Below are 26,292 nucleotides of genomic sequence, written 5' to 3'. Positions count from 1 at the left end.
TGTTTCCTACAAAAAGTTAAAAAGTATTCAAAGATGCAATTAAATAGGCACATTTTAAACAGTCAGCAGCTGTGTAAACCAAAAGGCAATTACTTTAGGTATAATGAATTTCGAAGCATCATTTAAATCTTTCGTCTCTCACACCATGTAAACTGAGAAGAGAGTGGCAACCTATGTGTCAAAATAAATCTTTAATAAATGAGGTGATCTCCTGCCTGTGGGGAGATAGAGCAGCTAAGGAAATTGGAAAGGTGATATAGTGACATTTACCTAAGGTCAATGGTTCAAATCAGAAGCCATTTATATTGGATAGCAGTTCAGTGGATGATAAGAAATGGCATGGTTAGCTATTCTGGGAAAGTGAGAATTCACTCCTCAGAATTCTCACAAGTTTCACATTATCTATAATCTAGTGCAAGCAACTAAATACAGAAAAGAATAAGAAACCTAATGAACCTTTAATTGCTACAGACTGACCTTTAAGTAATAACAGAGTCTGTTTTGCTGCCAAAGGCCAGTCTTCATTGTTAAGATCCTTAAGGAATATTATTTAAGGGGCACCTGGGTGGCTCAGTCAGTTAAGTGTCTGCCTTCAGCTCAGGCCATGATCTCAGGGTCCTGGGACAGAGCTCCCCATCAGGCTCCCTGCTCAGTAGGGGGTCTGCTTCTCCCTCTCCCTCTGCCCCTCCCTACCTCATGTTCTCTCTTGCTAGTTCTGCTCTCTCTCTCAAATAAATACAAAATCTTAAAAAAAAAATACTAAATTTTCTTTATTTCTTCTAAAGTCTTAAAAAAAACTGAAGTATTATAAGTCTACTGTTAGTTAAAAAGAAACAAGAAATTTATATTTTTTGCATTACATGATAATTTTCAAAAATACCTATTCAGTTAGTTAATGTGAATTCAAACATAAAAATTTAAGCGTTTCTAAAAGGAAAAACTAAAAAATTTAGAGGAATGAAAAAAATTTAGAGGAATGCAGAACTTTCATTAAGTTTGGTCGACATTAGAGAACCCAGAAATGGGCCCTCAACTATATGGTCAACTAATCTTTGACAAAGCAGGAAAGAATTTCCAATGGAAAAGAGTATCTTCAACAAATGGTGTTGGGAAAAGTGGAATGCAGAAGAATGAAACTGGACCACTTTCTAATACCATACATAAAATATATATTCAAAATGGATCAAAGACTTAAATGTGAGACAGGAATCCAACAAAATCCTAGAAGAGAACACAGGCAGCAACCTCTTTGCCCTTGGCCAAGGCAATTTCTTACTAGACACATCTCCAGAGGCAACAAACACAAAAGCAAAAACAAACTATTGGGACTTCATCAAGATAAAAAGCTTCTGCACAGCAAAGGAAACAATCAACAAAACTAAAAAGCAACCAAAGGAATGGCAGAAGATATCTGCAAATGACATCAGATAAAGGGCTAGTATCCAAAATCTATAAAGAACTTATCAAACTCAATATCCAAAAAACAATAAATCCAGTCAAGAAATGGGCAGAAGACATGAACAGACACTTCCCCAAAGAAGATATACAAATGGCCAACAGACATATGAAAAAATGCTCAACATCACTTATTATCAGGAAAATACAAATCAAAACCACAGTAAGATACCATCTCATCCCAGTGAGGATGGCTAAAATTAACAAGGTAGGAATCAACAGATGTTGGTGAGGATGTAGAGAATGCAGAACCCTCTTACATCGCTGGTGGAAATTGCAAGCTGGTGCAGCCACTCTGGAAAACATGATGAAGGTTCTGCAAGAAGTTAAAAATAGAACCACCCTATGACCGGCAGTGGCACTACTAGATACTCATCCAAAAGATACAAAAGAGTGATTTGAAAGGGCACATGCACACCAATGTTTATAGGATCAATATCCATGAGAGTCAAAATACAGAAAGAGCCCAGATGTTCACTGACAGATGATGGATAAAGAAGACGTGGTATATGCATACAATAGAATATTACTCAGCCAACAAAAAAAATGAAATCTGGCCATTTGCAGCGATATGAATGTAACTAGAGTGTACTATGCTAAGCGAAATAAGTCAGAGAAAGACAAATATGATTTCACTCATGTGTGGAACCTAAGAAATAAAACATGAACACAGAGAGGAAAGGAAGGAAAAATGAAACAAGATAAAAACAGAGAGAGAGAAAGGCATACCATAAGAAACTCTTAACTATAGGAAACAAACTCAGAGTGGCTGGAGGGGAGGTGGGTGGGGGTATGGGGTAACTGGGTGATGGGCATTAAAGGTGGGCACTTGATGTAATGAGCAATGGCTATTATAAGCAATTGATGAATAATTGAATTCTGCCCCTGAAACTAATAATATGCCATATGTTAACTAACTTGAATTTAAATAAAATGTAAAAAAAAAAGTATGGAAAACATCAGACTGGGATAGACATATGGGTTCAAATCTGTCTCTGCTCTGAACTTTTAAAGCAAGTCAGCTTCTCCGAATCTTAACTGTTGCCTCTGCAAAGTGAGTACACTAACTCATTCAATGGCCCATTTATTTTTATGTGCCTACTACTGTAGTACACTTTATATTACTATTATTCATGACTAGTTTATGGATCTAGCAGAACCTTCCACCGCTGAATAATACGTTGTGTTAGGAAGCAATTTTTATAGCTTAGATTTTATTTAGAAAACTACTGAAACAAATTTGAAATATTGGTCTTTCTGTAGATATTGACCCAAATACAATTGAACATAAACAAGTTTAAAACCTAACATTAGGTTGCTAAATTATCTTTAAAATCTCACTTACTATTCAAAGAATTTAAGTTTATCAATGTAAGAAAATATGGCTTCCCATGCCCTTCAGGTGATTTAGATATGCTTTAAAAGTATGAACAAATGTCTGTCAAATAAAAAAATAAAATCTTTAAAAAAAAAAAAGTATGGGAGCGCCTGGGTGGCTCAGTGGTTTAAGCCTCTGCCTTCGGCTCAGGTCATGATCTCAGGGTCCTGGGATCAAGCCCCGCGTTGGGCTCTCTGCTCAGTGGGGAGCCCGTTTCTCCCTCTCTCTGCCTGCCTCTCTGCCTACTTGTGACCTCTCTCTCTGTCAAATAAATAAATAAAATATTTTTTAAAAAAGTATGAACAAATGTGGATAAGAAGGATAAAAGATTAAAGTAGATTCACCCAATTTATATCCATGTTCAAATAACTGTTTCAGCTCTTGAAGAAACGAGGATGTATGGTGAACAACAAGTGACTTATTAATGGCAAAAGGATGTCATTTTTTTCTAACTGGTAAATTATTCTAATTTGGGATAGTATTTAAAATATTTTTATGCTTTAACCACACACACACAAGCACAATTTTATATAAATAAAAAATATACAGGTATATGTCTGCATATAAATATATACTGGAATTATATTGAGACAGATTTAAGAGCAGGATTTTTACAATTTTTGATCTCTTTCCACCCTCTTTGAAACAGCCCATGTAATTCATATTAAGTAATACATATCTTTATTTTTCTCCAATACTTCTCCATATGGAATTGATATACTAATGTACACACACAAATGGTAGAAGGGGTTGTTGGTCATTCTTTTTCCTGATCAAAAAAAAAAAAAAAGGACTCAGGGTGCCTGGGTGGCTCAGTTGATTAAGCAACTGTCTTTTGGTTTCTGCTCAGATTGTGATCTCAGGGATGAGACTGAGCCCCATGTCAGAACCTGCACTCAGCTCAGAGTTGGCTTAAGATTCTCCACCTCTCCTTCCCCATTGGCCCCGCCCCCACCACATGCATGGGCATGCACGCACACACATGCACACACACACATTCTCTCTCTCAAAAAAAAGTCACATTAAATATTCTTGTATTGTTTTACTCACTTAGCAATTTATCTTGTGGAAATCCTAAATCAAATGATATTCTCCAATTCATTCTATAAATACCTCCAAAATAAATGCCTCCATGGTGTAGCTTGTACCATGGTTTATGCAACCATTTCCCTGCCTTTGTACTGATGGGCATTTACTTTGTTTCCAGTCCACCCTTTCTCCTTTCCCAGCCTGTTGCCAGAAACAGTACTGCTGTAAGCCTTGTATGAATATCCCTATGTGCTAGGATTTTACTCTACTGGCTTAGAGTTTCAGTGGTGAAGTTGTTGTGTTGAAGGATGCATACATTCCATTTTAAATGATGTTGCTAGAGAGCATGAGGAGAGGGGAGGGCAGAGAGAGAGGGGGACAGGCAAGCAGACTCCCTGCTGAGTGCAGACCTTGATTTGGCCCAATCCTAGGACCCTGAGATCATGATCTGAGCCTAACCAAGTGAGACGCTTAACTGACTGAGCCACCCAGGTGCCCCACTAGATTTCTTTCCAAAAGGCCACAGTTCATTTTTCCATCAGCAATGTGTATCTTTTTCCTGAGAAAATCATTCCTTATTAGATCTTTTCCATTTTTGTCAACCTGAGTTCTCACTGTTGCTTTGTATTTCCCAAATGCTAGCTAGTTGGAGCATCTGGCTATTTGGATTTATATTTTTTGTGAAATGCCTATTAATCCAGTCTTTGCCCATGTTTCCTTGAGGTAGTCTTTTTCCTGTTAATTTATAAGAGCTTCCAACAGTGCTAGTATTAACTTCTGATCATTTGTACTCCAATTTTTTCCCCCTGAATGCATACTTTATATATTAAAACTTGCCTGTGGGTTTTTTTGGGGAGGGGGGGTCTTTTTCTTTTAAGCTTTTTGTTTCCCTGTCTTGGCTGAGATTACCCCAACCTCTAGGACAGCACTGTCCTATTCAATAGAACTCCTCTGTAATGATGAAAATGCTCTATATCTCTACCGTCCAATATGGTAGTCACTAACCACCTGTAACTATTAAGAGTAGGAACTAAATTTTAATTAACTTAAACTGAAATAGCCACATGTGACTGTGACTACTAAACTGGACAAGTCACTTCCAGAGTTTGGCTACTCCCAGTTCAGTCCATAAACTGGCACAGGCCAACAAGCACTAGTAACACCTGGGAATGTGCTGTGTATAGTCTTAGGCCTTATATCAGAACTACTGTGTCATTTCATTTTAACAAGGTCCCCATGTGATTTGTATTTACATTAAAGTTTGAGAAGGACTGTTAATAATCATTTAAATTAGGGACCGTTAAATTTTTTTGTGCCATGGACCCCACTGGCAATCTAGTGATGCCTGTGAACCATTTCTGAAACTAATATTTCTAAAAGCAAAAATTAAATATACAGAATTATGATAAAAACAAATTATACTGAAATAAAACTATCAAAATATTTTAAAGAGCTATACATGTCCTTCTTTATGAATGCATTAAAGATAAACTCAGTGAGGGGCCAGTAACTACAGTGACGTTGGAAGTAGTGATGGGCACAACTCTAATGTTGACAAGGCAGTCGTAGGTAGTGGCAGTCCTACTGTGGTGTTTCCTTACATCTGTTATTGAAGAAAGTGTTAAATTTTATTTAGAAGTGAAAGTAATTTTTTCCCATACCACCTAAAGACATGTTGACCCTAAGAATCTGTGTTATTGTTCAAATAATGGCCTAGATTTTCCTCTAAAATTTTAATCCAATGGAATTAGTATTTGTGTATAGTATAAAATGGGAGGACAAACTTTTTTTTTCCTTAAACAGAGGAATATCCAATTGTGCTAGGACCCTCACAGTAAATAACTATTCTTTTTCACCTGAACTGAACTACCACTATTGTGGTACATAATTAGATCTAGTTTTCCATTCTGTTCCATTGATGTTTGTTTCTATGCCAGTATCACATTAGTTGATATATTAATTTTGAAGTATACAATGGGATCTTGGTTGGACCAGTACCTCAACTTTCCACACCTCATATCTTTTCTTTTTCCCCACATTTTTCTTGGCAATTCTGAGACATTTATTTTTTTCAACTTTATTTATCCAATCCCAATCCTTGTATACAACTTCTCCTCTTCACCAAAAAACATAAAAGTATGGGGATATAAAATAACTATATTTGGTTATTATATTAATATAAAGAAAATTGCTAGTTTTCTTTCTTGTCTCCCTCCTAAAATATGGTGTTTCCAAGTTCAACACTAAGATTTTATAGTTTTCTTCATAGAAGTTCATTACCTTCCTTATGAATGAAATATTTTTCTCCCAAAGCCCATCTATAGCAGATAGTGAGCAGTAATTTCTCTAAGCCTAAAGAAATGCTACTGATTAAGTACTTATCTTGTATTCAGGCACAGTATCAAATTACTGCATTAATTTAAGCTGTTTTTCAAAATTAGCATAGAAAAAATTTAAAAATCTTTCAAATTTTTATATGGACAGTTTTTTTCTCAGCGTATCTGCTAAGACCCTCCAAGACCATGTTGGGTAATAATGAGCGACCCAGTCCATGTCTGGTTAACTTATGTTAACAGGAAAAGGTTTTATTGTTTTCCCATTTAGGATAATTTTGGTTAATATTTTACTTGTAAATATTGAAATGTCTTTAATAGGAAGAGTTGCCAAATATTATTTTATCATCTTTTATCATCTACTGATACAATCATACAGTTTCTCTCTTTCAACTTGCTGATGTAACAGATTATTTTTTCTATTCTAGAATATGCTTTAATCATTAACGTATGCTTTTGATACAATGCTACAATTCATTTTTGGACACTTTGGTTAGAATTTTTGCATGTGTAGTAATAAGTAAAACTGACCTATAGAATTTCTTTTGTTTTGGTTTTGCACTATCTTTTTCACAGCTTTCCATCTTTTTCAATAGTTTGGTGCAGTTTAATTAACTGTAATCAGCTCTCCTTGTGGAAATCAGCTATGAACTCATCTGGGTAATCCATCTGTGAACCTAATAATTTCATCAGTAGTACATCTTTTTTCACTTTGTAATACCCCTATGGTTATTACTCTATTCAGGTTCTCCACTTCTCTCAATTTTACTCATCTATACTTTGCCAGGATATTTCATCTTTCTTTCAGTTTTCAAGCTTGTTACCACAGAGCTATATTTCCTTAACTTCTAATAATTCCATACTCATTGTTTCTTTTCCTGCTTTCTTAAAATAACTACTACATGTCTATATTTTTTAGTAAAGGCATTTTTAAGGGCTATAGATTTTCCTCTGGCACAGTTTTAAATGTCTCAAGGATTTTGATATAAAATATTCTCATTTTCATTGCTATCTTGTTTATTTTTGTCTCTCTTTGATCTAAAAGATATATTTCTTAATTTCTCCGTAAGTTTATTTCTCTCAACTTTAAATTATCTCTAGATTTACTAAATTATAACAAAAAAGTAACTATAAAATCTGTACTTAAAAATTTATTATAGAGCATCTGGTTGGCTCAGTTGGTTAAGCAATCAGAGTCTTGATTTCTGCTCAGGTCATGATCTAGGGTCATGAGATCAAGCCCACATCGGGCTTTTCGCTGAGCATGGAGCCTGCTTAAGAGTCTTTCTCTCCCTCTCCCTCTACCCATACTACGTACCTTGCATGCCACCCACAAAAATAAATAAATAAATAAATAAATAAATAAATAAATAAAATTATTATTTTACTATGTGGTCAAGTTTATACATGATTGTTTTGGAAACTTCCCATTGACATATAAAAATATTCTCTGGTTAAAGAATGTTAAACTTTGTATATGGCAACTAAATCAAAATTACTGAATTAATTCTTCCAGTCTTTATTTTCTTTTTATCTATTAAATCCATCCAGTTCTGAAGGAATTAGATTATAAACTTCCCCAGCTTCATTATAATTTCATTAAGTTCTTCTTGTTCTTCTAAAAATTTTTTCTTTACAACAACCATCATTTGATGTGCAAAAGTCGGTGACTATATCTGGAAATAAGCTAAGGTAAGGTCTCTCATGAGTAATATGATGATATACCATCTTGGCCACTGGGTTCAAAATTGTACCTCAAATACATGAAGCTCAAATACTAGAAACCTAAGTCATTTATTAAAACAGTTTTTTAGCTCTGTCTTGGACCAAAATAACCTATGGAAGTATCCATAAATCTAAATTTTAAGAAGTGCTTATATACTTTAAATTTAATATAAAGAGACAAAATTATTATTGTTTACTAATGAATTTGTGAGATAGTCTAGGATAATTATAACTGATGAATATCATCATAAACATGTACTTTTTTTTTTTTAAACATGTACTTTTAAGAGGAACTTAAAACTCATCAGTTAAGTAGGGTAAAAAAAAGAAATTTCAGAAAATAGTTAACATCCCTGACATATAAAAACCTGAGTAACAAATATGTGTCATACCTCATTTTCATATAGCTAAAATCAAATGAATTACTCACACATGAATACCTAAAATGAGCCTCAAGGTAATCTTGCAGAATTTTTCTCAACAAAAGTAACTAAGTTTCTAAACAAGGAAGTTATTTTAAACAAAACACTCTTCTTGCTTCCTAGTTACCAAACTTCTCATAGGAAAAAAATATTTCACCATTTCCTCATGAAACTTTATAGCTTCATTAAGGGCAAACTCATTAATGCCCTCAGAGTACTGTTAACATTTTTTTTCTTTTGAAATTAAAGAAACATACTGAAATAATTCTACAATAGCAAAACAGCTGCACACAGTTTAGCTATATACATTAGACCAAAATTCTGACCTGCTATGAAGAGATTTCATAAGTAGGATGTAAAAGTACAGTACATATGAAAACACTAAGTACTGTACACAAGCTTAGACACATAATCCAGCTGAAAATATGCTAAAAGTAGACTAATTATTGACACTTACAAACAAACTCTAAACTTGGAGAAGATGAGGCCTATTTTCCAATGTTAGTATCTAGATATTGTTTCTAAATTTAATTGCAGATGTGAAAAAAATTATGAAAAAAGGTCTCAGAAATCCACTAAAACTGGCATATCAGGAAGAGTGACTTCTTTTTTAAAGACCGAAAATCTCTTTCTACTAAATTTCTAAAGTAGTTTTCACATCATATCTGCCTGAATAGATTATATAAACAAAAACAGAGTTAACTGCATACTTATGGGGCTTTAACATCTCTGAATATTTTTGTTAGGTATAATTATGAAATCAGTGTAATAATTGAGATACCCTTGATCTGAGGAATACAGGTTATGCCAGGAAAGTTCGTTTTTAAAATTCTTTCTTTCAGTTATAAATCTGAATTTTATTAGTTAAAATAGTATTTGGTTGGTTTTAGGCAGTGGGTATGAAGTAAGGAATATAAACGAAAATAAGGTACCAATGTAACACTTTGGCTTTCAGGTCAAAAACGGCAAGACTTTTTTAGACAGTTACAATTTTTCCAGATTTTGTCTAAAATTCAGAACACATTAAATAATCTTGTGGTTGGATCTTTACAAATAAACCTAAATATTTCTTTAAAAAAAAAATGGCAAGACTTTGAGCAGACCAAAACTGGTTAAAGACATAGATGGATATATGCTGCCACCGTGTGGTGAAAAAAATTACGATCATTTTGGAAAAAACTAACCCAATCCAGGAAGTCTTAGTTAAGTACAAAACGTCTTCTGAGCTGTCAGTCTCAATTCAGACATAACAAGTATCTTAGTTTCTCTTAAAAGAAAACCACTTATTGCAGTCATTTTTGAAGAATCTATATTTGTTGGCTGCTGTTTTTTAAGTTTCCATTAATTTACTACTTGTTCTATGACATAATACTTTCTTGCATTTGTCTCAAGTTTATACTCTTCCAACTCAATCCTCATCTGTATTGTCATTTTATAAATTTCAGTCACATCTTTTCCTAACTGTTGGTGTTTATTTGACACATTCTAGTTTTTATATATCTTTAGAGCGTAAACTCAGCTCTCTGATTACCCGAATTTTGTTTCTAAGCTCCAAACTCTATGGCTTTATCAGGAATTCAATAATTATTCATAAATAAGAAGTACAAACAACCAAAGTCACAGTGTTCAAAACTGCACATTTTGTTCAAGGTCCAGCAATATGTTTTATTCTGCTTTTAATATTTTTCTTAATATTTTAATAATGCCTGACACATCATCATCCATGTCAGTACGCAGCCAAATATGGTGAAAAAGAGTCTCCCATGGAGCTACTTCTTTTTTTAAGAAGTAAGGGGATCTCGAAGTCAAATATTTTACATGCACAGACTAGATTTTCATTAAATCACTAAATCTGCTTAAAACAAAATCGTAAAGTGGTCCCGCTTCTGGTAATGGCTCTGTTAAATACAGAGAACAACCATAAATTCTGGACAAAATTTAAAACAACTATTTGAAGGTACAGGAGAGTGACCCAAGTCAGGCAGATTCTGGAGGGGAGCCTGTTTGCACAAGGAAGGAGGGAATAGCACTGGATTAGTCTCCTGATCTTACTTGTTTTTTGTTTTGTTTTGTTTTGTTTTTATGGCTTTTAGCTTGAGGGTAGGCCTATTCTGTGCCAAGTTGGATGTATAAACACGTAACAGAAAAATCCTTCGTCTTTTTAGCTTAAAGAACCAGAAGACACAGGTTGGGCCAACTCTGACGTCCTAATGTAAGAAGAGAATTCCAGACAAGTAGAGAAGGTAACCTTGACTTCTATGGATAATCTCTGCCAATCTCTGGCTGACCTCTAAACAACGCACATGTTAGGAGAGACCCAAGAAGCCATATACTAAGACCAAAAATACTGAAATGAAATTTGCAATGCTGCCCAAGAGAAAGAGTATGCACTTTGAGTACAATCAAGTTAATTTCCTGCTAAAGCAAAAACAATGGCACTGTCTAGGGGAACATAAAGCTAGTCTCTGCAACATAAAATCACAATGTTAGAATCTAAGTTTACTCTCTGTTTTAAATAAACAATTTAAAATTACTTGACATCTTAAGAAACAGGAAAATGTGACCCATTTTTAAAAGACAACTAACAGAGGGATGTCTGGGTGGCTCAGTCAATTAAGCATCTGCCTTCAGCTAAGGTCACGATCCCAGGGTCCTGGGACTGAGTCCCATGTTGGGGAGTCTGCTTCTCCCTCTGCCTGCTGCTCTCCTTGCTTCTGCTCTCTGACAAAAAATAAAATCTTCAAAAAAATTAAAAAATAAATAAAAGGCAACTAACAGAGATCAATGACCCAGATTTTGGAATTAGCAACAACGCTTCAAATGAAGCAGCGATTTAAATTCTCAATGGTGTAAAGAAAAATATGCTCACAATGAATACACAAATAGCAGAGAAATAAAAACTATAATAAACTGAAGGGAAATCTAGAAGTGAAAAATTCCACTTTCATTTTTTAAAATTTATTTATTTATTTGAGAAAACGAGCACATGTACACACACAAGTTGGGGGGAGAGGCAGAGGGAGAGGGAGTGAGAATCCCAAGCAGACTTTCCACCCCCGCCCAACTCGGGGCTCAATCCCACGATCCTGAGATTATGACCTGAGCCGAAATCACGAGTCTGACACTTAAATGACTGAGCCACCCAGGCACCCTGAAAAATTTCACTTTTAAGCACTTACCAAAGAGAAAAGAAAACATGCCCACACAAAAACCCATGTTAAATTTTTGCAGCAGCTTTATTTATAATGTCTCCAAGGTGGAAAGAACTCAAATGCCCACCAACTGGTTGATGAATATATCCATACAATGGAATATTATTCAGCAACAAAAGGAACAAACCATTGATACATGGAAAAAAATGGTCTGGCAATTTCTCGTAAAACTTAAGTATGACTGGTGACTGGATGGATAGATATGTGATTAGAACAAGTATAATAAAATGTTAATGGTAAAATTCGGTCATTGATATACTGGAGTTCATTGTAAAATTCTTTGAAGTTATCTTTGCTTGAAAATTTTTATAATGAACTAGAAATACATTACACTCTTTAGGGCTGGTGACCAATTTTGAATGTGCTAATTTGGGGAATATAAGGTAGGAGGTTATAGAAAAGAAAACACATAAGTTATAATTAGTCTTCTTATCTTTTGAGATCATCCTCTGTTTGCCTTATTAGTTTTGTATTCTTTTTTTTCTTTTCCTTTTCTTTTTTTTTTAAGTTTTGTATTCTACTACTAAGGAAAACTTCACTATCTCCAAACTCAAGGTTCTCCTGTAGGCTTCCTTTCTAATATAATGTGTTTTTTGTTTTGTTTTGTTTAAGGAGTTTTTTTTTTAAGATTTTATTTATTTATTTTAGAGAGAAAGGATCAAGCAGACTCCATGCTGAGTGCAGAGCCCAACATGGGGCCTAACCCCACGACCCTGAGATTATGACCTGAACTGAAATCAACAGTCTGACACCCGACAGACTGAACCACTCTGGTGCCCCTCTAATGTTTTAAAAGGTTAAGTACTGAGGGGCACCTGGGGGGCAGAGTTGGTTAACCATTCTTCGACTCTTGGTTTTGGCTCAGGTCATGATCCCAGTGTCGTGAGATCAAACTGCATGCCAGACTCTGTGCTCAGTGAGGGAGTCTGCTTGGAATTCTTTTCCCTTCCTTCTCCCTCCCTCTCAGCCCAACCCTCCCTTGTATGTATGCTCTTTCTCTCTCTCTATAATAAACACATAAATAAAATCTTAAGTATTGAATAAGATTGGACTTAATAGTTATCTCTGGACAATACTTCTATTTTCATTTTTCAGAAAGTTTCTTTTATTCCTACTTTCTGGCTTTCATCTTTCAAACCTGAAGAGAAAGCAATTTCCCAAGAGCTCATGATAATAATTCTTAAGAAGTCTGTCAAAATTTTTAAAACTGGGGCACCTGGGTGGCTCAGTGGGTTAAGCCTCTGCCTTTGGTTCAGGTCATAATCTTAGGGTCCTGGGATCGAGCCCCGTATGGGGCTCTCTGCTCGACAGGGAGCCTGCTTCCCCATCTCTCTCTGCCTATCTCTCTGCCTACTTGTGATCTCTCTCTGTCAAATAAATTTTAAAAAATCTTAAAAAAAATTTTTTTCAACTAAAATTTGGAAGTCTGTGAATGGCTTTTTAGATGTCTACATATTCCATTTCCTATTTCCTCTTTATACACATTTACAGTTATCAGCCAAGAGAAATATTATAATACACAATTTGTTCATTTATATTCATTTATAAAATTGTTGTTTTGACCTTATCCTATAGGTTTACACTTGCATAAATATTCAGTATCCTAATCTTCATGCATTCCATAAGCTCAGGAGAAGTGTGGTTGATAGGTTCATAGTTATCAAGGTCCTTAGTTTCTAAGGTCAGGTAGACAATTTACCATCTCTCAAGCAATTAAATCTACTCTAACTTCTCCATTTGGATAATAAGATTATACATTTACTGCACTGTGAAATGCATCCTTGAGGTCCTTTAAAATTCTTGGGTGAATACTGCCGAGTAAGTTGTTTTTTTTTCAAAGCTCATATTTTATTCCTCTTCAAAATTACACAGCATTGTGTATAAGACCCATGTTAACTCCCTTAAAAATCCAACCCTAAGTATATAAAGACTAAGATGTTTGCAGAATTACTATATGAAGAGATCATTCAAATAGTATAAAAATTTTGAATTGTGACTTACTGAATATCAGTAACTTCATAGTGATTGCAGCCATTAATACCATGACCTTGTCCCAAGGCTTACTGTGGCACTGTATTGTACTGCTTATTGAATGAAGTAACAGTTCCTTTCTTTGTCAAATTTAGGAGAGCTTAGAACCAATGGGCATCTTTCATTGGATGCATTTTCAACCTGTCCACTAAAAACCAAAATATTTATTCCCTTTAGGAAGGAATCCAAGTTTTCTCTCATAATAGTCCAAAAGAATATTTATATTTTTTGGACTGACCTAAATTAAGGACACCATTAGAAAAGTGAAAAAAAAAAATTCGCCACTCCATTTGTATGTGATGGGCATTTTTGAGTTTCTCATTGCCTGCCTCTGGCCACCAAAAATAAATACCCTACAGATAGCACATATAATAAAGAAGAAAGAATATGAAATGCCAATCGGTAAAAAGCACCAAAATGAGAACATTTCAAGTAAAAGAACCAAAACCAAAAATCTGCACTGAAAAACAATTTCATTTAGTGCTTTAAATAAACCAGGTGCTTGTGAATACTTAAAAGAAGTCCTGAACAATGACTCTCACTGATAGCAAGTGAACTCTGGTAACCTGTCAATCTCCATACCTCTTCAACCCACCTTCTAATTCAATAAATTTTTTGATCAACTTCTTTTTTATAAACCTTCCTTTAACAATCATAATCTTCTCTCTCTTTCTTATACGTGGTTATAATCATGTTTTTCAGTTGTTTTTAAATTGAGTTCTGTCTTTTGGTAAAAAGATCATATAAAATTAAAGCATTGAGAGATAAATGATCTCACTTACAGATAAAATCATTATTATTTTAAAAGCCATTATGTGCAATATGAAGATAAAGTTATCACCAGGAGTAATTAAACCAACAAACACCTCTGTGTTCTAATACTTATTCTCAAATATATAATTACAGAAGCCTATATTATGGGCTATGCCCCAAACACAGATGGCTCTTTTTATCATATGGAGCACACTGAAGCGGTAAGCCTTAAACACAAGTACATCTGGTGTCCAACAGCACTGTTTATGCTGCTGGTTAGCAATTAGATGAATGTCTTTCTACTGTTCTTGACAATGAAAAACTTTGTGGTTTACAATGTAATTTTATGCACATTCGTTGTGATTTCTCTCACCTTAAAAACAAAACAAACCCTGGGACAGCTGGGTGGCTCAGTGGGTTAAGCAGCTGCCTTTGTCTCAGGTCATGATCCCAGGGTCCTGGGATGGAGCCCTGCATCACATCAGGCTCCCTCTCAGTGGGAAGTCTGCTTCTCCTTCTCCCTTTGTGTGCTCACTCCCTCTTTCTCTTCCTCTCAAATAAATAAATAAATCTTTAAAACAAAACGAAAACTCTTTCCCTTCACCCGGCTTTCCCCGTCATCTTCAGCCCTCGCCCTTTGTTTCCCTATTCAATCAAAATCCCAGAGAAAGAACTGCCTAGATTTGTTTCCAATTCCTTTTCTTCCATTTACTCTTAAACACAGTTGTAATCAAGCTTTTGATTTCACCAACCCCAACAAAACTACTCTTGACAAGGTAATCAATGACCCTGTTAAATATGTGATTTCTCAGACTTCATCTTACTATACCTGTGGATAGCATTTGAAATGACTGACTCTCTTTCTTGACAAAGTTTTCTCCTTTGGCTTCTGGGACATGAAATTCTCTTGGTTTTCTCATCTCACTGATAAATCCCCCTCCCCCACCCCACTGGTTTAGTACTGAAGTGCCCCAGAGCTCAGGCTTTGGCCCTCTTCTCTGCATTCACTCTCCTCTGGTGATCTCATCCTGGTTTTAAATATTATCTTTATGTTAACAACTTCCAAATATATAGCTTCCAAAGTTCAGACCTGTATATCCAAGTATTTCCAATTGTAAATCCAACAGATCTCTAAAACTCAATGTGGCTAAAATTTGAACTCTCTTTTAACCCTAAATCTGCCTCACCACAACCAACCCATTTCAACTGAATGCAAATCCATCCTTCTAGTTATTCCGTCCCCAAACCTTGGAGTTAATTTGACTCCTCTTTCTTTCATGTGCTCCATCCAGTTCATCAGGAAATCCCAATAATCATCCATCCATCCTTTGATTTTATTTATTTATTTAAAGATTTTCATTTATTTACTCAACAGAGAGAGAGAGAGTGCACCAGAAAGGGAACACAAGCAGAGGAAGAGGAAGAAGCAGGCTCTCCACTGAGCAGGCTTGATCTTAGTGGATCACAGGACCCTGGGATCATGTCCTGAGCTGAAGGTAGATGCTTAACAACTGAACCACCCAGGCACCCCTCCTGTCATTCTTATAAAGGCAAAGTTTGGCATCAGTAAGAGCATACGAATTTAGGATGAGGACAGACAGGGTATCATCAAAAGCCCTGATTTTTAAAAATTGTATATATTTGACATATAACATTGTGTATATTTAAGATGTACAATGTGCTAACTTGACATATTTGTATTATAATATGATTGCTTTTGCAGCTATATTTAGCATCTATACCACATTACATAATTATCCATTCCTTTTAGTCTTTGGGATAATTACATTTTAGTCTCTCAGTAAGTCTGATAATGTAGTACAGTATTGTTTATATTTATTATACTGTGAGTTAGATCTCTATGACTTATTTACTACTCATTGTAAGTTTGTAGCCTTAAACAACATCAGTCTTGTCCTCTCACCCCCATCCCCTGGTGTTAAGGGATTTTTTTCTCCATTAGTGCCCATGGTTCTCGGTCATGTGCCTTCAAAGAATAAAGAGGTAGGCCTGACAGACTGGTGGGAAGGAGAGCAAGGTTTTTTGAGCTAAGTGGTAATACAAAGCTCCCGAGGAGGGAGGGGACAGTAGAAGGTTGCCCCCAGTGGTTCTACTTTTAAAATACATCCAGGATCCAACCAGCTCATAGCCCATACACTGCCATCACCCTGATACGAAGCACTATCAGCTCTCACCTAGATTACTGCAAGTCTCCTAACAAGTCCCTCTGCTTCCATCCTTATAGCTTGATAGCCTATTCTCAGCAAAAAAGAAAAAGAAAAAAACATTTTCTGGGATATTAACAAAGTTCTTTAATACTCTTTAAGGGTCTACTATGTACCAGCCAGAACAATCCTTTTACAATATGTCAGAACATCACTTCCCTAAATCCTGCAATACTTCCTTTCATTTAGGGTTAAAAATCAAAGTCCTTACAGTGACTTCAAAAATGCTTTACCTCTCTGATCTTCTCTCGCTTCAGTCATTCCAGTCATATTGGCTTCCTCATCGCTCCACAAACATCACTCCACAAAGAGGGTACCCTCTTACCTTTGCACTGACTGTTCCTCTGCCTAGAAGTTCTTCCTTGAAAACTTCATTGTCTCCCTTAGCTCCAAGTTTTTCTAAACTCCTAACCTCCTCAGTGAGGCCTACTGGCTGACCCCATACAATTCTGAATATGATTTCTTCCCTGCTCTCCAGGCAGCACTGATATTTTTTCTTTTATCCTTTGCAGTTATCAACTTCTTCCTCTATGATACACTTATCTATAATGTTTACTATGTTTCCCTATACTTTAAAAAAAAAATTTATTTATTCTAGAGAGAGAGAGAAAGAGTGCTTGTTCATGAGTGTAGGGAAGGGGCAGAGGGAGAGAGAGTTTTCAAGCAGACTCCCCACTGAGTGTGGAGCCCATGAGATCCTGAGATCATGGCCTGAGCTGAAATCCTGAACTGGACACTTAAAACTGAGCTACCCAGGTGCCCCTCCCTGTACTCTTTTCAAAAACAGAAACTCCACCAGGCCAGGGATCATTGTTTTGTTTGCTGTAGTATCCCAAGTACCTAGAACAATGCCTGCCACATAACAGATGTACAACAAATATTTACTCCATGAATTTCATTCTAATAATGACCATATCAGGAGGGTGTTATATATTCTCATTCTATTTTGTAGATGGAGGAGTTGGGGCAGAGAAAGTAGGGAAGCCTAGGGCCAGAGTGGGTAGAGAATAAGTTTTTCATCCAGTATCATCATGCCACTGTCAAATGCACAGATAAAACTTGATGATATGTGAATTTTCCAAATATTAGAGCAGTAATAACAAACCATTTAAAAAAATAAATCCCCCCCCAAATCCTCACAGGTACACAGTTAAGCAAAATTTCTTTTAATATTAAATATTATACTTATTGATCACTATAGCTTTATAAGGAAATCTTTTAATTTAAAAATATTCAGTTGATTTTTCCTCAGTGTTGGGTAAGCTGACCTGAATTAGCCCTTGACAGACCAGAGGAATCAAACTTTATGGGAGACTTTAATATAAAAGTAATTCTATTCTGTCTATATCATATTCTCTGAATTTCTAAGACCTTTTATTAAGTAGACAACACACTGCTTAATTTCTTAATTTCTTTTTTCCTGATCGTGGTTCAATTCTCTGTTTATTAATAAATTATGGAAAGGTTTAAGGCAGAGAACTTTATTTTCAGCTGAGAGGTGATAAACCTTTAAGAAACAAACTTGCACATGCAAGGGTTCCACGATGGTTAATTTTGATTTGTTTTGTTTTTTAAAAATATTTATTTATTTAGGAGTACCCAGGTGGCTTAGTGGGTTAAGTCTCTGCCTTTGGCTCTGGTCATGATCTCAGGGTACTGGGATTGAGCCCTGTGTCGGGCTCTCTGCTTGGCAGGCAGCCTGCTTCCCTCTCTCTTTCTGCCTGCTGCTCTACCTACCCGTGATCTCTGTCAAATAAATAAATACAATCTTAAAAAAAAAAAAAAAGATTTATTTATTTGAGAGAGACAGAGCACACACGCAGGTGAGCTGGGGGAGGAGCAGGTAGAGAGGGGGAGGGAGAGAAGCAGAATCTCTGCGGAGCATGGAGCCCAAGGCGGAGATCAATCTCATGACCCTGAGATCATGACCTGAGGCAAAATCAAGAGTCAGACACTCACCCAAACTGAGGAACCCAGGTGCCCCTGTGCTGGTTAACTTCATATGTCAACTGGCTATATTGGTCAAATACTATTTTACTTTATTTTTATTTTGGTCGAGTACTATTTAGATCTTTCTGCAAAGGTATTTTTTAGATGAGATTAACATCTTTTAAAGAAGATTTTATTTATTTGAGAGAGAGAGAGAGAGCAACAAGCAATGGGGAGGGGTAGAGGGAGAGGGAGAAGCAGACGCCCTACTGGGCAGGGAGCCCATTGTGGGACTCAATCCCAGGACCATGGGATCATGACCTGAGCATAAGGCAGATGCTTAACCAACTGAGCCACCCAGTTAATTCAGAGATTAACACTAAATTAAAAAAAGTCAGGGGGGAGGCAAACTTTAAGAGACAGGAAATTATTAATGACAGAAAATGAACTGGAGGGGTGATGGGTGGGGAATGGGCATTAAGGAGAGCACCTGTGATGAGCACGGGGTATAAGTCTTACACGTAAGGTAATGAATCACTAGATTCTACTCCTGAAACCAATATTGCACTGTTATGTTAACTAGAAATAAAAACTTGAAACAAATGAAAAAACAAATAACATCTAAATCAATAGACTTTGAGTAAAGCCGATTATTCTCCATAGCATGAGGGTCACATCTAATCAGCTGAAAGCCATACTAGACCAAAGACTGACCTCCTCCGAGCAAGAAGAATTCTGTCAGCAGACTGTCTTTGTACTTCAAGTACAACTCTCCCCTGAATCTCCAGCCTGCTAGCCTATCCCATCAGATTTTGGACTCATCAAGCCTCCACAATCATGTGAGCCAATTCCTTAAAACAGATCTCCCTCTCTCTCCAGATATCCTATTGGTTCTGTTTCTCTGAAGAATCCTAATACAGGTTTACAAACAAAGCTGCTTCTTTGTTCAAGAGTTATTAGTTCAAAAAAAAAAAAAAAAAAAGAGTTATTAGTTCACTAAAAACACTCAGGAACCCAATGAGTCAAACCAGTGTTAACTATCTATGTCTTCTTATCAATAAAATACTAAAAATGTTATGAGCAAGGCTGAAACAAACAAAAATCTGGGATACAATGCTATTACTGACCCTTCAGAGTTGAGAGATTTGCTCTACTGCACAGTAAAACTATATCACAAACTAATGATAATTCTAGAGTTACAAAAGTTTTTTTCTCTTTGGCCTCAGGAATCCTTTGTTCAAGAGAAACCAGTCTTAGAATTCCCAATTATTAAAGTCATTAAAAAAGAGGTAGCTTGATATAAACAAGGTTAGGAAACTTTTCCAGCCCTCCTCCTAAAAAATAAGAAATCCTTGAGGGAAGCTAAGGTACCATGAGATGCTACAGAATCAAGTCTGAAAACTCATTTAATTGCCTTGTCCTCAATAAACCCAATGAACGTGTCACCACGACCACTACCATCCTGGGCACTTTGCAGAAAGAGAGATTAAATGATTTGGCCAAGGCTATAAAATTAGCTAATAGTCACACCAAGGCCTTCTAAGTTTGTCCTTTACTTTTTTTGCAAATTTTATAAAAATTAAAAGTTATCTTTCTAAAATATGCAAAACACTTTACCTGCACAATGTGGCAGGTTAGCAGAAGAAATAAAAACCCACAACAGAACCTTGTAGAAGGGTTCATATCGGCACATCTGCCTCTTTGGCATCACTCCTGCTGATTTCATCACTCCTATGAGGAGAGGAAGGAAGATGAGCCTTCATTTGCTTTTAATATTGGCTCTACATTAATGACCTAAATAGATTTTGTCCAGCACTAACAGAGTAGCAAATTAGGGCATCGAAATGTAAATTAATTATAAATTATAATTATTTATTTCTGGAAATTAGATCTTTGGTAAAAGCTGCCCTTGAAATATGACATAACAGTATTTACATGCAACTTTGCTACAAATGACATTTTTACTTTGAAACAGAAACATGAACAATTCAGTAAATTGAATAGACAAGCAGAATTAGTTCCTCCATTTGACAGAGCAGGAAACATTAAATGACTTATTCAATGTCACACAGAAAAATGAGTGTCAAGACATCATCGAAGGTTCTAAGCCTAATCTATGGGAGTTTGAACTCTAGAAGGGCAGACACTCCCTCTTTTGAGTTCACTGCTGCCAGCACATGGCATGGCACCATGCACATCACTGAGGCTGATGCTTGCTTACATCAGTACTCATGCTCCAAACAAACATTAGGAAAACTAATATACTTAATGAAGAGGCCAAATGGTAAAAGAATAGTAGACAAGGCTAATCTGCAATGAAGAACCAAGAATGAAGGAGTTACAACAAAATGCTCAACCATGGGTTAGAGGTCAATATCACAGACCTACCCGTCAATCTTTAAGATGACTATTTCCAATTTAACGTTCACACTGCCTGAATAATAGTGCAGTCAGCATCCCCCAGTCCCATTTTGTTATCACTGACTTTTATATTCCTGCTCACAAATCTTGAGGAACTCCCTAGAATAAAACATGGAGCTTCTTCCCACCAGTGATCAAAATCATACAAACCTCTGTCAGTTGTTTCAAATGGCCTTTGTTTTCACTTAATTCTTCTGATAGTTCATGCTTTTTCACTTGCAGTTCGGAGATTTCCTTTCTTAATGGATTCACTAATTCATAGAACCGAATCTTTAAAAACAAAAATCTAATTAATAAGCAGTTTTAGAATCCCAAGTTGCAATTAAAGTTTACTAATTTATAGTATCCTCAATTATGAGTAATAAAAATATTAAGGAAACAAAAGGAAAGCATTTAGTTTTACATTATATGCCTGAATAATCAAGTTTGGCTTGTAATTAACCGACCCTGACTACTAATACTTTATTAAGGCTTAATGTTCAATTAAGTTTCCTCAAAGCCCAGATTATCTATACTTCACCCCTGACACAGTCTCTTTCTTCCCATCTATACTCCATTTCCTACTTACTTCCCATCTTCCACCACTGCCCATTCTTTTCTAGCTGCTTGTTACTTCCTGAACACATTAAGTTTTGCTTGTATTTCCTCTGACAGAAGAATTCTTCCCACATACAAATGAATGGCTCCTGTTTTCACTCCCTTTAGGTCTCTGATCAAATGTCACCCTATCAGTAAAGGCCTAATTCCTCTAATCTGATTAAAAATAGCTGCCCCACCTGAAGGCAGTTCACTCCGGCTCTTTTCTCCATAGGATTTATGACATTCTGCATTTACTTTTAATTTATTGTCTGTCTTGTTCCACTTGAATGTAAGCTCACTAAGGCCAGAATTTTTGCCTGGTTTGTACCCTGCTCTATCTCTTTTGCTGAAACACATGATAAGCCTACATTCTAGGCTCCTGGTGAAGCCCTGCAGCTACCATTGCTGTGTAAGGGATAATCAGGAGGGATCATTCATATCACTACTTCCATTCAGTTCAGACCTGTCTTCTCACTCATAATTCTCTCAGAGGAATCTGTCTGCCCTAATTTAGTAAAGTGTTCCATCTGACAATTCCTATAAAATTAAGAAGCCATGAACAAATTAGGAGAGGGTAATTATGCCTATTTATTATATAGGTATGTAGTCTTCAATTCCTTAATACATTGCTGAACAGCAGGAGTACCACATCTGTAAGAGGTAGTCCTCAATACAATGAATTTGTGTATGACTAACTAGTTAGGATAATACCGTCTATAAAAACAAAAGATAACAAAGAACATTAATAAACCAGAGAACTGTATAACTGTAATTTGTGGGCTACTTGGTACCTACTATGGATAAAGTCATAACGACAGCATGTGAGACATCTGATTTGTCTTGAACAATGCACTTCAGACAGAAAAAAATATATTTGAGCTATTTGAGGTACTATTATTATTATCAATCCTTTTACATATGAAAAAGTTCAAGCCTCTAAGGGTGAAATGACAGCTATATATCACAAATCAGCGGTTTTCATGTGAGACCCTCTGAGGGAATTCATAAGATTAAAACTATTTTCCTAATAATACTAAGATTTTTTTTTTTTTTTTTTGCCCGTCTTGCTCTCCTTCTCTTATGCCTGTTCAGTGGTGTTTGCCAATGGCTATCTGATGTGTGATGAGATCATCGCCTTTAAGGTTAATGGAATGAGTGCTTATGTATTCTTGTATTTTAAAAATGTCTCAGTGTTAATTTTTTTTTTAAGATTTTTAATTTATTTATTTGACAGAGATCACAAGTAGGCAGAGAGGCAGGCAGAGAGAGAGGGGGAAGCAGGCTCCCCGATGAGCAAAGAGCCCGATGTGGGGCTTGATCCCAGGACCCTGGGGATCATGACCTGAGCCCAAGGCAGAGGCTTTAACCCACTGAACCACCCAGGCGCCCCTCAGTGTTAATTTCTACTACAGTAAATACCAATAGATATAGCCCATACAAACAGAAGCTCCTTGGGGTCCTCAGTAATTTTGTGAACGTAAAGGGATGCTGACATCAAAAAATTTGAGACTAAGACCATAGAGGAATCCTATGTGTAGCTGTATAACCAACGCACGACAGATCCTGAAGTAGACCCCAAAGATCTCCTTCATTAACTCATTTACCATCACACCAACTCTTCTACTATCTATTATCTACTATCCCCACGCCCCCGCAACCACTAATCTGTTATCTCTATAATTTAATTTTGAAAACACTGTAAACTACCAGTTTATGATAAGATGATTCATTTCTATGGACTATGTAGCCATTAACTTCATAGCCCTATTTACTGCTTGACTTTGGAGATCAAAGGTTGAGACCCTTTAAAATTTGGTGATCTGAACACCATTCACCATTTCCAGATCAGGGCCAGAAAATAACAAAATAATTTATTAACTGGGTACTTTGAAGATTATGGCTATTACATAATTAACAAATCTAATTTGAAAATACATGCAGTTTTTTTTTAAATGATGCCACACACTTACAGATACATATTCAGGAATAGAAAGCTGGTCTTCAGGAAAATCTTTTAGTTTCATATATTGCTCTTCTGTCAATTCAAGGTCACGCAAGTTTCGGCGAATATCTCCCGCCTTCTCTCTTAGCTGAGTATTTGTCTCTTCTAGTTGCTTCTGTCTCAATAAAATAGTTTCCATTTCTTGTTTCATTAGTTCTTGATATTTTCTACATTAGGAAAGAATTTATGGCAAGCTTAAAAACATTTTTAAGATTTAATTTTCTCAAAGTTACCTTTTATATTAACATAAAAACATGAAATAAGCAACTCTCTAGTGTTTTTGGCTCCAGGTAAATGCTTATTTATTTAAGCAGTTAAACGCAAAATGATTCTATACTCATTACTAAATGTGCAGCCACATAAATTGTTAAATAGAAAATTGATATTATTAAAGAGTAATTTTCAAAATTCAAATTATAAAATCATATATTTCCCCTCTTAAGATTTAAATTTTATACATCTATTTTGGACCCTACTCATCAAAATAACTTTCATTTCTTTCTATCTAGGTACTTTAAGGTATACTGCTTGAAGACAGCAACACTGAACCACTGTAAAGTATTCATTCAACCAATGAGGTGATGAAAGGTGTAATCTGTACATAATCATTCTTAACGAATACATACAGCAGACATTGCTATCATTAGTTGCCTATTTGAAGATTTTGAGCAGTAAGGGACAATTGATTCTCTCCCCTTCCTACCGTATCACATCCATTAACATACGAACATGTTGTTACTTCTCCTACCTTAAAAAAAAAAAAAAATGAACAGTGACCCCATTTCACTGCCCCCTCTGTTTGCTCCTCCATGCAGCAAAACTTTTCAAAAGTTGTCTAGACTCACCATCTGATGCCCTTCCTCTTAAACCCATGCCAATTAGGTTTTTATCCTTCTACTGAAATCTCAAGGTGGCCAATGACATCCAGATTGCTAATGATCAATTCTCAGTTTTCATCCATCACCTAATGATTACTTAACACAACTGATCTCTCCCTTTACACACTTTCTTCACCTGACTTCCAAGTCACTATACTCTTGTCATTTTTCTCCCCTTTTTCAAGGGGTGTTTTCTCAGTCTCCTTTTCTGATCTGTCTTAATATTAGTACTTGGCCCTCTTCTCTCTCTGTATTTACTACCTTGGCCAAGTCATCCAGTCGTATGACTTAAATATATACTCTCTGTATCCTAATGACTCCCAGATTTATGTCTCTAGACCAAACTCTTCCAACAGCTTTTTTTTTTTTCCACGCAGATTTTTAATATGACAACTTGAACTGATTGTGTCTGAAACCAAACTCTCGCTCTTTACTCACCAACCTCTTCCCCTGTGGTTTCCCTATCTTAGTTGACAGCAATTCCGCCCTTTCATTTATTTGAACCAAAAATGTTGCCACAATCCTTGATTCCTCTCTCTCTCTCTCTCTCTTTTTTAAGGTTTTATTTATTTATTTGACAGAGAGAGAGATCACAAATAGGCAGAGAGGCAGGCAGAGAGAGAGGGGGGAAATAGGCTCCCTGCTGAGCAGGGAGCCTGATGTGGGGCTTGATCCCAGGACCCTGAGATCATGACCTGAGCCGAAGGCAGAGGCTTTAACCCACTGAGCCACCCAGGTGCCCCTTCTTTTTTTCTCTTGAACTCCACATGTAACACATCAGCACAACCTTCAAATTATATTAAAAATCCAACAACCACTTTTTACTAACATCGATCTTAAGGGTATTATTGCAATATCATCTCAACTGCCTTCTCAGCATCATTTAATCTGAAAACTGCCTTAGGAATTACAGTAGAAGCCCTACCACTGAATGCTCTGGTTTCCAAAATATTGTCCCCAGACCACTGGCATCAGCATCACCTGAGAACTGGTAGAAATACAGATTCTTAGGGATCACCCCAAATCAGAATATCAGAGGGTGGGACCCAACAGTCCTTTTTAACAAGACCTCCACGTGGTTCTGATACATACTAAAGTTTCAGAACCACCAGTCTAATGTTATAGTTCCTGGTAACTGGTTAGATAATTTTTTTAACTATCAGTTAAATAGTGAAATCTTACAAAGAGTAAAGATAAGCACTTTACACATTTACTTCTAATTAGTACACAGAAAGAAGCAGTCACTTGTCAGATTTTCTACACAGGGTTCAGATTTTTTAAATACAAAGGTATGCTTTGTTTTTGTGTAAATCATTGTTCATGACTGCCAAGTTCAATTTCTTTACCTTAAAAGACACTTGGGAAGAAATCTGAGAGGATGGTTTTCTATGGATTTGTTTGTTTTTTGTTCCCAACTTTCAAATCTGTCTTGCTTTAACTTAGTTTGATAGGTTTGTTTTGTTTTTTTTTTTTTTGTCACTCACTTTTATTGCATTGTTTCAAAGAATTCCTTATAGTTTTCATAGAAGGAGCACATCTTTTTTTTCCACTCATATTTCACTGTTTACATAATTCAGTAAGGACGACTAATAGGCACATTTGACAGTATACAAAATGGACTCTCTGTAAATACTCAACTGAGTTGGGAGAAAGAATGCAGGCAAAACAGAAGATAATTTAAACGTGTAGAGTTAAATGGGCCATGAGAATTAGTGTGCTTTACAAAGGAAATGAAGAAAGGTTAATCCAGACAGTAGGTTAAGTGGTGGTGAGTTCAGAGAGTTTCCATTGTCATTTATGGATCACTTACATCAGCAATGTTTGCTGAATGAATGTTGAATTTTGACATTTTACATATATACATATATATGTGTATATATTTTTACATATATACATATATATCTGTATATATATATATAT

The 26,292-nt window shown here is 35.9% G+C and overlaps 1 protein-coding gene across 2 annotated transcripts in view; it reads right to left on the bottom strand.

Moving 5' to 3' along the window:
• Nucleotides 1-26,292, bottom strand: part of PIBF1 (progesterone immunomodulatory binding factor 1) — a 202,674-nt gene that overhangs the window by 168,092 nt on the left and 8,290 nt on the right. For both annotated transcript variants that reach the window (XM_046028181.1, XM_046028182.1), the window contains exons 4-5: nt 23,463-23,661; nt 21,064-21,183 (exon numbers count right to left, since the gene is read on the bottom strand). In XM_046028181.1, the coding sequence (XP_045884137.1) occupies nt 21,064-21,183; nt 23,463-23,661 (319 nt within the window). The remainder of the gene's footprint in view (nt 1-21,063; nt 21,184-23,462; nt 23,662-26,292) is intronic.

This window comes from Meles meles, chromosome 14 (genome assembly GCF_922984935.1).
Source record: "Meles meles chromosome 14, mMelMel3.1 paternal haplotype, whole genome shotgun sequence".
Taxonomy (NCBI): domain Eukaryota; kingdom Metazoa; phylum Chordata; class Mammalia; order Carnivora; family Mustelidae; genus Meles; species Meles meles.
The sequence above is the reverse complement of the archived record's forward strand: the minus strand, read 5'-3'. Positions and strand labels throughout refer to the sequence as shown.